The sequence below is a fragment of the Phasianus colchicus genome, chromosome 4 (genome assembly GCF_987193195.1).
Source record: "Phasianus colchicus chromosome 4, bPhaCol1.hap1.1, whole genome shotgun sequence".
NCBI classification, from domain to species: Eukaryota; Metazoa; Chordata; class Aves; order Galliformes; family Phasianidae; genus Phasianus; species Phasianus colchicus.
In genome coordinates this window covers 25541754-25556958 of record NC_143439.1, presented here as the reverse complement: position 1 = coordinate 25556958, position 15205 = coordinate 25541754, and the positions used below count along the sequence as shown (strand labels likewise).

Genomic DNA, 15205 nt, shown 5'->3' with positions numbered 1-15205 from the left:
ACTACGTTTTGTGATACTTGTATTCTTAACCTATTTCAGGTGTCTTCTGTGTTATGTCTTTGTTATATAAAAGCTGCTGCTATTAGTTCTCTGATTTCAGTTTAAAAAAATAAGTTTGAGTTCAATATAGCATCTGGCAACTGTTGTGCATTTGAAAACATAATGTTTTTGACCTTCCTATGAAGGCAGCAAAATACCAACTGCAGAGAGCAGAAAGTTATTTTTTCATGCAATAGGTTTCATCAGGACATATGGATTGCTAATAGCCCTCAAAGCTGTGAAAGTAGTGTTTGAAGGTTTTTTTTAATTTTGGGAATTTGATGAATGGATTAATGTTTGTTACTTTCAATAAATACCGTCTTAGCTTGCTGTTTTACCTGATTACACTATAAATCAGATGGTAGGCATAGCAATCTTTGCTTTCTTTTATTTTTTATATTGTTTTATTACTATTATTTATAGGCAGAATTACTGAATCAAATTCAATAGATGGTCACTCTTAGTCTGCGATTCTGTTCATATAATCCACATTAACATAAAATATCCAGAGATAAATTACAAATCCTACTATCTGTAATGGGGAGTAACCAACCCACATGAAAGAAATCAATACAGTTGCCTTGCTTCCTTTATGCTTTTTAAAAGTGACTCGGTTAAGAAAAAAATTCAAATGTTTTCAAGCATGCAAGCCGAGCAGGGGATGGCAAGGGGCCTTGTTTCTATTCTGATATTTTCCTTTGTTTTTGCAACACCCTACTAGAGCTAGCCTAGTAGCTAACTTAGTTCCTGCCTGATGTCTCATCCTTATTCACAGAATTTTACACTGTAGTATTTTTTGAGTGGTCCTATTAGGAATCTACCATATTCTTTCTTCCTAGACTTCTTATGGCAGATTAAGACAATATCCTTAGTCTCTGCCCTAGTTTCAGCTGGGAAAGAATTGATTTTACTTTTATAGCACATGGTATGATGCTATGTTTGAACAAGAAGAAAAATACTGTTGATAACAGACCAAGGTTCTAGTTGTTTGTAAGCAGTGGTGTATAGAGACAAGCACAGCTGACTTAAACTGACCAAAAGGATATTCCATACTATATGACATTGTGCAAAATAAATAAATTCAAATAACCATATTAATAGGTGTTTTTATTACAATATAAGTGTTTACTTTTCCCTGAAAAGGCCATGGCCTTCAGCCCACTGAAGCTGACAATTCCTAGAGTTTTTGGCTCTGAAATGCAAGTGAAAACAAAAGTCTTTTTAATTTCTTTAAGTAAAATCTCTTTCTCTTAGTGCCACTTAAACTAAAGGCATCTCTACATTTGAGTGGTTTACTGTAGGGAAAATGTAGTGTTAAAAGAAATTAGCTCCATGGCTTTGGTGTTTGTTATTTTTAAGACTCCCTCTCCACCAGTGCTTACAAGGGTTCTGATAATAACAACTGACTGGAGAGGTTGTTTACAGGAATATTAATAAGAAATAAAATGGACATGAATATTCATATTTTTAAAATCTACTAATTATAAGCATACAGAAACAAATGTTAGGCTTTCTTATTTGAATATTAAAATTAAATTGCTGTGACACATCTGAGTTAAACCTTGCAGCTGGCAGCCAAAAGGCTCCATCAGTAAGATGTTTGTTTATTTTTTCCTTCATCTTGGATTACTTTGTCCAGTATAGTCACTCTAGTGGTGTCCTCTTGTGTTTTACTGAAGTGTTTCAAAGTCCTAAATGGTTTCTAAGCACCTGACTTCAGAAGGACTTCTATTTGATTTAACTTTCAACTATAAAAACTATGAAGGAAAAAAATGCCTGGCCTATAAATATATTTGAAAGAAATACATCTTAGCTGACAAAGGCATATGTTTATTTCATTTACTCTGGTATCAACAAGTTAATTGTTAATGTTTTATAAGTACATTCATTTACTTATACAGAACTACATCTTTCTGCTGCATTTGTCAGAAAACTATGTGAAACTTACAGCACAAGATCATATATTTTGACAACATTTCTAACTTTCTTAATGAAGGTACAGATGTTATAGTTATGAGGTATACCAGAGAGCTTGGCTACATAGTTATCACACCAAAGTAGAAAAGATAAGATGCTTACCTGTGTCCTGAGTTCACTTATGAAACTCCAGCAGACTAGATCTTCAGAAGTGATCCTTCCCTCCTGGTAGTCAGCTCTTAAATGGGTCTAGGAGAGGTGGAGCCAGCCTCCACCCCTTCCAGCAGCAAAGGTGAATTGCCTTCACCTGTGCTCCTGTGGCTGACTCATTGCTCACCTCAGGTGATTAATCAGAGGTTCAGGCTGTGATTCAGCGGTTCCCATACAGATATGTACAACTTTATGTCCTAGTGAACAGGCTAAGATACATTTCTTGTTCTAGTCCCTTAGTTTAAAACCATGTGTGCTGGCTCTCCTGTTAAGAGATCTGGATTAAGCCTTCTGTGAAGAAGCTATCATTGTTCCTCTAATTGTTCCTCTAAATATGCTTATGCTGCAGAGGTTGAGAATTTTTCTTTACACTGAGTTTGGATGTGGGTTGGCAAAATTCCCAGCGATTCCTCTTTATGCTGAACCAGAATGTTTATACAAGCAAATTAAACGATACTCAAAAATATGTACTGCACTATAGCAATCCTCTCACAAACTCACATGTTTTTGCAAAATTCTGATTGTTAGTCTTATCATAGCTGAAAAAAATAACTAAAAAGCAAAATCAATCAAGGATAAAGATTTACAAAATGCAGCGTAGTCTATACTTTCAATACTGTATATTCTCTATTTCTCTATTGCTCTCAGTATTTATCATTAAAGTTCATTTTTTGGACACACACCATTGTCCTTCACATGTATTCTTCTGTCATATTTGAATGCTTCAATTTATTTTCAATAGATGGAGAAGTTCAGAATTTTTTTTTTTAGAAAATCCAACTACCTATATATGTACAGGCTACTTTCAGCAAGTCAGTAGTGTCCTATGTACTTTGTCAGAAGAACTGCAATACTGATGGTTTCTTCATCTACATACAATAACCTATGTGAAGTTGCTTTTACAAGTTGTTAACAAATTTTATGCTTTCTTGTCTCTTCCTTTTGTTCACAGCAACATGGTGCATCCACTTTGCTGTCCATGGCATGTATTACACAGAATCACAGAATCGTAGAATAGTGTTGTTATCTTTGTTATCCCAGCACAGTTTTGGCTCATCTCCCAGGGCTGTATTATTTTGACTAATGACTGACCTCTAGGAAGTATCACAGTTCAATTTAAAACTTTCAGATCTTGGTTAGCAACCTGTGATTGTAAATAAACGGCTCCTCCTATTATCCCACATCTGTATTCACCTACATTGTGCTTTATGCCACAGTCAAATGTAGTACATTCTGCACATGATGAATAGTTGCAATCACTTGTCATGTCCTACAAACCTTGTGTATAAAAGGAGATGTTACAGCATATACTTGTCCTAAGCTAAAGACAAGCTAAAACAAATTTGGCAGTAATCACTAGTGTGTTAGTTGCTATTACAAGCTAAATCAGTTTCAGATGTTGAAGACAAGCCTCAACAACATCTGATACAGCCAGAGGCCCACAGAGCTCAATAACAATCTGGTACCAGATATAAGCACTGTTTATTGGAAAACAAAGTGTTTTGTTATTTTTCTTGCTTTCTGTAATCTTGTCTTATCTTGCGTTATTAAGACCACTTAATAACATGGTTTGTAATGAAACAAAATAAAAATCTTTCATGTCAAGAACTGACACCTCTTATTTCTTCTTGCTTTAGTTGAAATCTAAGTGAACTGTTGTGGTGTCAGCAATCTCAGTGTTGATTTGTGTTGCTGTCTAACTATTACACAACTAATTGCTGTTGAAGCTATTAGAAACTCAGATTTTGGCATTGTTCGGATAAATTAGCAAGTGGTTATAGCTGTCTCCAAGTATTTTTTTAGACCATTGCTCTGTGAAGAGTAACTCAATGACTATCACAGCGGTTACTGACCTTAATTTTCTGTAAAGGATTCAGTATGTTAAAATATACTGAATAAAGTTGTTATAAATACAAGTAAGGTATAATTACAGAAGCTCTGACTACAGTCACTGTGATTTATTTATTTATTGATCGTTGGATTATCAAGTCAGCATAACCTTTACACTTGTTTTGCTTTTTTGCCTTTTTTTTTTTTTTTTTTTTTTAACATAAACTCCAATCATGAGATTCCTGTAGGAAGCAACTAAAGGTTCAGAGGGCCTTCCCTCTGCTGTGCCTGCTGTGGAGCTTTAAAGGCTTGCTATGAACTGAAAGTAGCACAGTGTATAATCAGACACTTTGGGGATTATTCCCTTTACTTAAAAGTTTCAGAACAAGGAAATGGACTCTATTTTAAGATGATGATAGAAGACAAAGCAAGAAACAAACAGGTTATCACTACTCCAAGAATGTAGCTGGTTCTGTGCATCTAAACCAGCCTGACTGTGTTTTCTCAGTCACAGAATTGTGTTAAGACAGAGTGGCTAAGCAGACTTGATTGTGAAAGGAGTTCCAGCTATCAAGGGAATGCTCACGTGGGAATGTTTGGCTTTTTTATTCTATTCAGGTGGCTCAAATAGCTCTATAATATAGATTCACATTGCATTGATTCCTTTTACAAAGGAGCATTTTAACTTCTGATCAATATTACAGACTAGAGAAAGCATTCCTGTTTTATCTTCATTCAGCAACATTTAATAACTATTTCTAGACTGCTCTTCTATTAACCCTATGTTGAAAGCTCATGCTGGCAGCAGTTTCCTATAGAGTATTCACCTTTGTGTATGATGATTTATTTTAACATTACAAGGAGGCATTTTTCAAGTTGTCTCATCATGTAAGAATTTCATGTACTAACAAGCATATAATGTTTTTATTTAGGACATTGTCAACCTAATGCATTAGGGAAAAATAAGTAGGGACTTTAAAAAATGTGGCTTTTAAAGAAAAGGATAATACATTCAATCACAGAATGGCTTGGGTTGGAATGCACCTTTAAGATCATCTAGTTCCAACTCCCCTGCTATAGGCAGGGGCACCTCCCACCAGACCAGATTGCTCAAAGCCCCATCCAACCTGCGTTTAATGATTTGTACAAACTGTTTTTGAGAAAATTTTACAGTAACTTATGCACCATTTAACATCTAATACTCTTAAAGTATGGATGTAATGCAAAACAAGTATGTAAAGATGTATACATTCTTGGAAAACAGAATCTCAGTTAAGTATTAAGGAGTAAGGGAAAGATGACCTGTTTCACAAGGTCATCCAACTGATTGTTGTGTGATGAGATGAGGGAGCTCCTCTCCAAAGCAGGAGCAATATTGTTGGACTTCGCAGTTTTGAAAAGTACTAGTATAATAGGAAAAGTGGATCATCTTTAGGAAACTCTGAGACACAAAGATATAAAACATGAATTTCAAAAAGTGGGATTTATGTGAATATTGCAATTAAAAGAATTAGTGTTACAAAATTTTTATTGTATAGGGAAGCAAGCAGAGATGTTTTTTTGTTTTTGTTTGTTTGTTTGTTTTTTCTGTTTTATTGTATGCTTGCATTACAAAATACAATTACAAAGACATGCTAACCTGACTGAAGAGGAGTTATCTGAAAAATTTATATGTGTATACATAAAGACTGTCAAAGAGATTTCTATGAAATAATGTGTGACCTGAATGAATCAAAGTAACATGTTGTCAATCTCACCTGCTGTCAAAGTGATGTAAGCTTAAAAACTTGACAGGGTGGTTTCTGTGGCAAAGCACAACCCAACATGGTTGTTCTTTAGGGCAGATTAAATTAAAAAATCAGTATATAACTATTTTCCAGAAGAAAGTGATGGTCCACAAAATATGGATATAGAATGTGGCACAGGGTGGACAGAGCATAATGGGCACAGGATGGTGGAGAGAGGTTTTGAGGAGAAAAATAAATGATGGTGGGCACCTGTATAGCAGAACTACCTCAGGTTGGGAAAGCCGGAGGGGGCTCTGGAAAGTGAATGTAATGATAGTTGGAGAAGAATGTGGAGGTAGCTCTGAGCAGGAGCATCCAGAGAAGTTTAAACAACAATCATCAATTTGAATTTATTTTATTTATTATCACAGCGAAAGAACTTTGCCTCAGCTTTTTTGTGTTCTATATATGTTCTGTGTATTTTTACACATAATTACTTTGACCCTGGGATCACTAAGAGAGACAGTGAATATGAAGAATGGAATAGCAAAAAGTCAGAATACAGTCAAGGCTCAACCACTCAAAATCCAAGAGGAAATTTAGAAGTCAACACACTAAACATTATCAATCTAAAGGAAGTCTGTACCCAAACCAGAACAAGATGCCTCTGGGTCTCCCTAGTCATAACAAGAGAGTATTTGCATTCCTTATAGGCTCTGCTGTACCAATGCCTTTGCTGATGTTCATTTGAGGTGACAAGCATCAATGTTACTTCAGGTCACTGTAGTTTAGATTTTGTGGATCTTTGAAAGTCTCAACTCAGGCAACAGTGTTTGATGTATGTTCATCCCTAATGAAATCAAAACTGAGTTGACCTGATATGGACTGACTCTAAATGAATCACAAGCATATGAGTGTGGAGCAAGACCTAATTATTTTTCATAAATATAATTCCCATTTGTAATCCCATTTGTAATCCTTGTGTGAATTTTCATGGTGATGAAACATAATGAAACCATATGTATTTTGAAGTGGACTTTTCTGATAATGAGTTAATGTTGGTTCTAGTAATATATAGTTTATATATCAAATTACTAAGAAAAGCATTTCATACTAGCTCTAAGTTGCTTAAAATATTCCTTGGACTTAAAAGATCTTGGATACATTTTGGCATTGATTCGAAAGAATCTGTTTATGAACATTTAATAGTATCCATTCTATTTTAAAAGCGCAACTGTCATTAAATAGATGAATTACTGATGTGCTTTCATTCTCCAGCAATTAATTTAAATATCTAATTCCTAAGCAGAGGCAGTAAAAGCAAGAAATAAAGCTTTATTGTATCATGGGAGAAGAAAGGGAATAAATCCATAAACAAAGCAACAACAACAAAAAACCCAAGAAACTTTTGAGGTGACAGATATTCTAAAACTTTCTGCATTTTTGCACCATTGTAATTAGCTGTTACACTGTGTCTCTTTGTAGTGAATTTACTCTCTTTTTACATGTAGGGGATTGCAATAAACTAGAAGACACATTAAAACATCCCAGATATCCTATTTTGCCTATTTTTTTAATCAAGAGTGCAAAATTTTCAAAAGATGCATTACCATTATTCAGATTGTACAAATAAAATTGTTTGCTTTTCTTTCTCACAAGATAGTATCCCTGAAAAATCCAACAATTTTTCGCAAGTAGTGAATTAAAAAAGGAATTTAGCTAGTTTAGAAAACTAACTCCAAATATTAATATTTCTTGGTAGATTTGTCATAGGATAGGTTCATATCAATGTAAGTTCATCTGTGATTAACTCACTCAAACTAAAGATGAATTCACAATGTTAGCAGTAACTTTACTACCATGCTAATACTTAACTACCATGCTAATGCACAAAGGTAAGATAAGCCAGCCAATTAACTGCATTTCTAGAGAGAAGTGGTAGGAAAATTCTCTTCATAGCTCTCATGTTTGCTGACCTTTCAATATATTAATGCCTTCATGTGGTGGTGAGTTTAAATTTTAGACCCATAGACTTTAGCAATCTTTCCAGTGTTTTGTTACCCTTACTGTGAAGAAGTTTTTTTCCTCATATTTATGTGGAATCTTCTATGTTCCAGCTTGCATCCATTTCCCCTTGTCCAATCATAGGATGTCACTGAGAAAAGTCTGGCTCAATCCTCCTAGCATTCACCCTATAAGTATTTATGAACATTAATGAGGTCACTACTCAGTTTCCTCTACCCCAAGCTAGAGAAAACAGATTCCCTGAGCCTTTCCTCTGAAGGGACATGCTCCACTCCCATAATCATCTTTGTAGTGCTGCAAACTCTCAACTCGCTCCTCATCTGCCCCTGGACAGTACTCAATGAATTCTAGTTGCAGCACATCCCAGTCATGTGACATGTCCCACCACATCTCTGTAATTGGCATCAGATCAAAATCTCCCGCCCGAATACGGATTTCTAACTCGTCCTTCTTATTCCCCATGCTCCATGCATAGGTATACAGACATTTCAGGGAGCGAGCTGAGCACGCCGATTTCACCGTAGCGGGGGTGGGAGGCGCTCTGGTCTTCTTCAGTAGTAGAGCACTGCTCCAACAGTGCAAGTCCACCTACAACCACATCCCCCTCTGAATCTAGATTAAAGTTCTCCAAATGAGCTCTGCTAATTCCTGCCCAAGAACCCTTTTACCACTGCAAGATAAACCTTTCCCATGTATTACTGCCACACCCGGTGTCTTATAAAACCAGCCATTATCAAAGAACCCAAAGCCCTGCCCAATCGCACCAGTCTCGTAATCCAAGCATTTATGGACTGGATCCTTCTATTTCGTTCCATGTCATTCCCCAAAAATGGAGGGAGGTGAGAGGAAATAACTTGTACCCCAGACTCCTTCACCAAGCGTCCCATGGCCTTGAAGTCTTTCTTTCTTCATTCCCCTCTCACTACGGGATGCAGCTTCCTCCCCACCTGTCTGGAGGATCAGCAGGGGGTAGCAGTCTGACAGGTGCACCAGGCTGGAGTGTGTCCTGGTGATAGCCCTAATCCAGGCCCCAGGTGGACTGTAGACTTCCCTGTGATGAGGGTCAGCTCTGCACACTGGGCCCTCTGATCCCTTCAGGAGCAAACTGCCAACAACTAGAACCCTTCTTTCTTGTGGAAGAGGTTGTCATATTAGTGGAAGGCCTCTATGACTGAAGTAAGACCTCGGGGGCAGGTTGCCTCTCCTCCTCATCAGCAGCCAGTTCCTCCTGCAGGACCCCCTATCTGTTCTGCAAGGGGAAGTGGCAAGGTGGGGAAGGTCGGGAGCGGATTCGCCTGCTTCCTCAAGCAGGGACCTGTCTCTATTCCCCCCAGTTTCTGACGTCACCCCGTACTGCCTGGTGACAAGAGAAGAGGGGATCCTCTGATTTACCCGAGGCCTCAACCTGTTTCATCATCTCTCGCCCATACTCTTGGTACTCTTCAACCTCTCCATTCTTCAGCTCAGCCACCAGGCTGAGCAGATCATACATCCATTCGCATCTGACACATAGGTGTTGTCTTTGCTCTCTTCCACTGCAAGTGCCAGGCTCCGGCACTCTTGCAGCCAGCTGCGTGGACTCCCATCCGTTTGCATGGGGCCTCTGTCTGGGTACGCAGTTTTTGTAATAACGGCCTTCGACCACGTAGCAGCCGTGGCCGGATCTCTGCAAGCATCTGACCACTTGTGACTCAAGGGTCAGGTCACTTAGAATAGGCGCCCCTGATCTCTAACCACTTAGAGCAATCACATTCACCTCGTACACTGGCGGAGGCTCAGCACACTGCCATACAAGCTGCAGCCTGCAAGGCGCGCACACACACACACACACCCCTCCCAATCGCTCACCCCGGCACTCTACTTAAGGCCTGGTAGCCTGCTCGAGGGAGGGCAGTGCTGGCTCTGCCCACGCTAGCTCAGCAGCCTGCCCACAAGCTGCGAGCTCCCCAGCACAGGCAAAGCGCTCCTTGCTGGCTTCAGAAAGCCCCAGAAGAGCTTTTTGTCACCCTTTTTGCTTTGGATCCCTTCCTCAGAGCAGTCTTTTCTGATCTGAAGCTGTCTCCGCAGAAAACAACAGGCCCAGCTGCGTCGGCCTGTCTCTGTAAGGGAGGTGCTCCAGACCTCTATGTTCATATCTGTGGCCCTCCTCTGGACTCTGTCCAGGAGCTCCACACCTCTCTTTTGTACTGGGGGCCTCAGAGCTGGATGCAGTACTCCAGATGGAGCCTCACGAGGGCAGAGTAGAGAGGGAGAGGGCCCTTAGAGGGCCTCTCAGCCAGTTCTTCACAGGCCGCCTCATGCACTCACTGGCTGATCTGGTTTGCCCTTTGCTAGCCAGAGATCACACTCCAGTCACTGGCACCACAGGCACAGGGACTGTCCGCCATTAAGTGCACACAGAGCACAAGCACACACAGGCACACAGCCAGGAGAGAGTTAAGAAAAGATTTATTCAAAATTCCAAAATCCTTGAGTTGGGAGCAGCCATCTGCAGGGAGCTGCCTGGTGCCAGCAGCCTCGTGACTCTTCCTCCTGCTGTTCCTTGATGCAGCTGCAGGTGAAAGCCCTGCTCAGAGCCCAGAGTGCCATCCTGGCAAAGGTGGACCATCAGCATCATTGGCATCTAGAATGACATGAGAAGTGACATCAGCTTTAGCACCATCATCTGCTGTCTGGTTTGCTTCCAGGAATGTGAAGGGATGGTCCTCAAGTTGACAGAGGCTGTCTCCCTTCCCTGAGGCTCTGCACTCTCTGACACGCCCTGGCAGCCAGCTTGCTACAGCAGTGCTCAGCTTGCAAGGCTTCACCCCACCATGCACGCATTGGACCCTGCCTCCATTTCAACACCGTGGCCAGCCATGTGTGCCTTCCTTACCTGGTGCTGTTGGGTTTGCAGCCACACCAGAAGCCAAAGGCTTGGCCTCTGCCTCACCAGATTGGGCTCTAGACATGCTTGCTGTGATGTTGGCTGCCTCTGCTGCTGTTTTACTTAGGGCTGTCTTCTCAATTGTCCCGTAGAAAAAAAGCACGGGCTTGTGGTCTCCCAAGTCACCTGGCAGTGAGGTGGGGCTAGGTGCATGGTGCCCCCCACGCCTGGTATGTGTGGCCGCAGAGGAAGCTGGACGATAGGCCTCTGCCTCGCCAGATGATGTTTTCTCATTGGAACTTTTGCTGCCTCTCCAGTATCTCTCTGAGGGTTATCCTCCAACTCTTCCTGACATCCCTCTGAACAACGTAGTTGCATTTGCAAAGACTGCAGGACAGGTACACGTGTACTCTCACAAGGGAGAGTGGCCTATAGCGCATGTATCTGGCATCCAGCATATTTGGAGAAATGCCAGCCTCTTGGGCACCATCATCTGCTGCTGCCTGTTGTGCTGCGAGGGAACATGAGGTAGAAGCCCCATCATCGTCTCTTCTGTCCTCCTGAGCACTGGGACCTGGTCCCTTATCTGCGGGACCACTCTCAGCCTCGGGAGCCAGCACCCGGGCAGTTCTTCTTCTTGTTCTCAGATTGCGGGTGGGTGCGCCTTGCTGTGGACCTGCCGGTTTCTGGCTGGGTTTTGGTCTTGCAGCTACTGGATGTCCACGATATGCCAACGTGAGTGACTTTTGTGTGGCATGTGCAGGTTGGAGTGGGGGTGCAGGAACAAAGAGAGATGCTCCAGAAGTTGACTGAGGCTGTCTCCCTTCCTTGGAGACACTGCTGCGGGCCAGTGCCTCCCCGAGCTCCAGCTCGTCCTCCTGCAAGAGAAATGGAGGAGAAAAGCTAAGTTAGCGGGACCCTGTCTTTTCACACTGCACGTGTACCTGCTGGAAAGGCTTCCAGAAGGCCCTGCAGAGAGCCTCAAGAGTAGCATTGAGCCCGCGGTCACAGCTGCCCTGCTTCCTAGAGCTGCACGGGCTTAGTACTGTTCCCCACGTAGCACACCTACACACAAGCTGCCCCCTCTCAGCAGTCGCTGACGCATCCTGGCAGCCGGCCCACTACACCAGGGCTCATCTTGGCAGACTTCACTCCACCACACACGCTTCAGAACCTGCCTCCATTTCATGCCTATTGCCAACCACATGTGCCTTACTCACCTTGTGCTGAAGGCGCACAACCACAGCAGAAGCTGGAGGCTGGGCCTCTGCCTCGCCAGATGGTGTTCTCGATGGGACTTCAGCTGCCTCTGCTGCAGCATCTCTCTCAGGGGTGTCTTTCCTCTCTTCCTGTATGTCCACCAGAACAACGTTGCGGGAAGCGCAAAGTAGGCAGGGCAAGAACAAGTGCCGTCTCACCCAGGAGCGTACCCTCTCTTCAACATCCTTGGAAGCCGGCATGCCCCCAGAAATGCCCGCAGCTTTGGCACCATCATCTGCTGCCTTTTGTGCTGTGAGGGAACGTGCGGTAGAAGCCCCATCAGCATCTCTTATGCCCTCTTGAGCACTGGGATCTGCTAGCATCTCATCTGCGGGGCCACTCCCAGCCTCGGGGACCAGCACTGGAGCACTTGTTCTTAGTGTTCCCACAGTGCAGGTGGGTGCGCCTTGCTGTGGACCTGCCGGTTTCTGGCAGCGTTTTGGTCTTGCAGCTACTGGTTTCTGGCACATTTTTGGCGTTGCAGCTACTGGACGCCTAAGATATGCCAACGTCAGCGACTTGGTTGTTTTATGTGCTGGTTGGAGGGAGGACGTAGGGACTAGCATATCTGCGTCCCAGCTCTCGGCCCTCGCTGCCATATCCTGCTGCTGAGCATTGCCTGGAGGACATGGAACAAGCGCAGGCAGTCTGCAAGCTGTCGATCCCACGGCATGGTGACTGCTTCTTGGGGAATGCATGGAGGTTGGTGCTTGCAGAGTGGGCAATTTGTGAACTTCTGCACGTGCAGAAGATGCACGCTGGGATGCACCTGCCACTGGCATTGCCTGCCTTGGCAAAGGTTGCTGTCTGCCCTCCCTGGAGTCACTGCTGTGGGGCGGTGCCTGCCTGAGCTTCTTCCTGTCCGCCTGCAAGAGAAACAGAGGAGAAATGCTAAGTTAGAGGGGTCCTTTCCCTTTGTGCTCCACCTGTCCATACTGGAAGGCTCTCACGAGGCCCTGCGGGGAGCCCTGAGGGCAGCGCTCAGCCCTGTGGCCTCTGCTGCCCTGCTCCCTGACCTCAGGAAGATATTCTGCCCGGTTTCCCCCGGGCTCCCTACCTGTGCACTGTGACTCCCAGAGGCACGAGCGCTCTCCAGGTGGCGTAGTGGCGGCAGATGAACCTCACGGAGGGATGATTCTTGGTTCCAGCTGCCTGGCGGCACTGCTTGCTGTGGCCTGCGGCCCACCTGTGGAAGGAAGGAGGTGTGTGGGATGCAGCTGGCTGCATTGCTACCAGCGTCTCCAGAAGTGTCCCCCGACACTCCTGACCCCCATTAGGAGGCAGCTCCTGGACACAAACAGCCCAGCTGAGCTCAGTGTGCTGCTGGACACAGCACTGCTGGGCCTGCATGCGCCTAGGCCGGCCTAGGAGCTGGCATATCCCCAGGAAATGCTCCGGGGCAGGAGGAGAGGTGCACTGGCCAGAGGCGCTCAGGGCCAGCCATGTCACCCAGCTACTCCGTTCCACACTATGGCTCTTTTGGTGCCATGTTGTCCCTCTCCTTCCCACCATGTCCCGTACCTGGTGGCGTTCCCGTATGCTCGGCAGCCCTTTGTCGAGCTGAGAACGGTTCTTCTTCTCCTGTCCCTTGGACATCTCTGTCTCCTCTCTCGGAAACACAAGCACGCAGGGGAGCTGATACCTCCTCACGGAGCTGCTCTCCTGAGAGTGAGCAGCATGGGGACTCCGGACCCTAAAGGCACAGTGACGCCCCCCATGTCACAATGGCCTGTGGGCGTGGTTGCTCCCCACATCACAAAGCCCTGTCTGTTGCCATGGAGGCCCCACACCCCTCTGCTGGCCGCCACCACAAAGTCTGGTGCTGAAACAGGCTGCTCAGAGAGGTTGGAGGATGCCCCATCCCTAGAGATGTTCAAGGCCAGATTGGATGGGGCCCTGGGCAGCCTGGTCTAGTATTAAATGGGGAGGCTGGTGGCCCTCCACGTGGAAGGGGGTTTGGAGATTCGTGATCCTTGAGGTCCCCTCCAACCCTGGCCATTCTGTGATTCCGTGATACAGCCAAGTGCAGGCCAGGAGTTGCCTCTGGGCTCCCCTCCGCACAGAATGACAGAATCAGAGGATCATCGGGGCTGGAAGGGAGCTCTGGAGATCACCTAGTTCAATCCCCTTGCTACAGCAGGATCCCTACGCTAGGTTGCCTGGGAAAGCATCCAGGCAGGTTTTGAATGTCTCCAGAGAAGGAGTCTCTACAACCTCTCTGGGCAGCTTGTTCCAGTGCTGGGCACCATCAAAAAGAGCTTGGCCTCATCCTCTTGATTCCCGCCCTTTGCATATTTAGAATCATCGAATCATTATGGTTGGAAAAGACCTTTCAGATCATCAAGTCCAGCTGTCAATCCATCAACACCATGCCCACTAAACCATGTCCCTATGTTGCCACATCTGCACCTTAACTGAACACCTCCAGGGACCGTCACTCCATCACCCCTCTGTGCCGCCTGTTCCAAAGCTGGATTGCTCTATTGGAAAGGAAATTTTTCCTAATATCCAACCGGGTGCAACCTCTCATCCTATCGCCATTTACCTGGGAGCAGAGATTGGCCCCCACCTCGCTACGACCTGCTTTCAAGTAGTTGTAAAGAGCAACAGGGTCTCTCCCCTGAGCCTCCTTTTCTCCCAACTGAACAATCCCAGTCCGCAGAATCACAGAATCATTTGAGTTGGAAGGGACCCTTAATGGTCATCTGATGCAACCACTCTGCAGTGAGCAGGGACATCTCCAGGTGGATCAAGGGGCTCACAGCCTGGTCCAGCCTGACCTTCAGTGCCCCCAGCAACAGGGCTTCCACCACCTCCCTGGGCAACCTGTTCCAGGGCTTCACACCTCCCTCATAATAAACCTTTTCTTATATCCACACTAATTGTCCCCTGTTTTAGTTTGGTACCTTTACCCCTTGTCCTGTCACAAAACAGCCTGCAAAGGAGTTTGTCCCTCCTTATACCCCCCGTTTAGATACTGAAAGGCCACTCTCAGGTCTCCCTGGAGCCTCCTCTTCTGCAGGCTGAGCAGCCCCCCCTCTCTCAGCCTGCCTTCATCGGAGAAGTGCTCCATTCCTTGGATCATTTTTGTGGCCCTCTTCTGGATGCGCTCCAGCAGGCCATCTCTCCCTGAGGAATCGACATCTGGACGTTTTACTCCGGGTGAAGTCTCACCAGCACAGAGTAGAGGGGCAGGATCACCTCCCTCTCCCTGCTCACCACGCTTCTTTTGATGCAGCCCACGATATGGTTGGCTTTCAGGGCTGCGAGGGCACATTGCTGGCTCCTGTCCAGCTTACCATCAACCAGAACCCGCAGGTCCTTTTTGCAG

At 44.6% G+C, this 15205-nt stretch overlaps 1 protein-coding gene across 2 annotated transcripts; it reads right to left on the bottom strand.

Moving 5' to 3' along the window:
* Window positions 1-9161: 9161 nt before the first annotated feature.
* On the bottom strand, window positions 9162-14939 carry LOC149918134 (uncharacterized). Of its 2 annotated transcripts, XR_016465951.1 has the most exons (5): window positions 13396-14939; window positions 12932-13060; window positions 11835-12740; window positions 10624-11492; window positions 9162-10371 (listed from the first exon to the last, which is right to left on the bottom strand). XR_016465951.1 is itself a non-coding variant. In XM_090138925.1 (4 exons), the coding sequence occupies exons 1-4, from the start codon at window positions 13468-13470 to the stop codon at window positions 10905-10907; spliced, it is 1698 nt and encodes a 565-aa protein (XP_089995051.1). In that variant the 5' UTR covers window positions 13471-14939; the 3' UTR covers window positions 10589-10904. The 2 variants fall into 2 exon arrangements, 1 of the variants encoding a protein (XP_089995051.1); XM_090138925.1 differs by lacking the exon at window positions 9162-10371 and having other exon boundaries at window positions 10589-11492.
* Between the last annotated feature and the right edge of the window lie 266 nt (window positions 14940-15205).

Coding starts and splice junctions, on each gene's coding strand:
- LOC149918134 (XM_090138925.1), bottom strand. CDS start 13,470: ATGTCCAAGGGACAGGAGAAGAAGAACCGTTCTCAGCTCGACAAAGGG. Junction 13,061..13,395: donor GCATACGGGAACGCCACCAG/GTACGGGACATG, acceptor TTCCTTCCACAG/GTGGGCCGCAGGCCACAGCA. Junction 12,741..12,931: donor CTGGGAGTCACAGTGCACAG/GTAGGGAGCCCG, acceptor TTTCTCTTGCAG/GCGGACAGGAAGAAGCTCAG.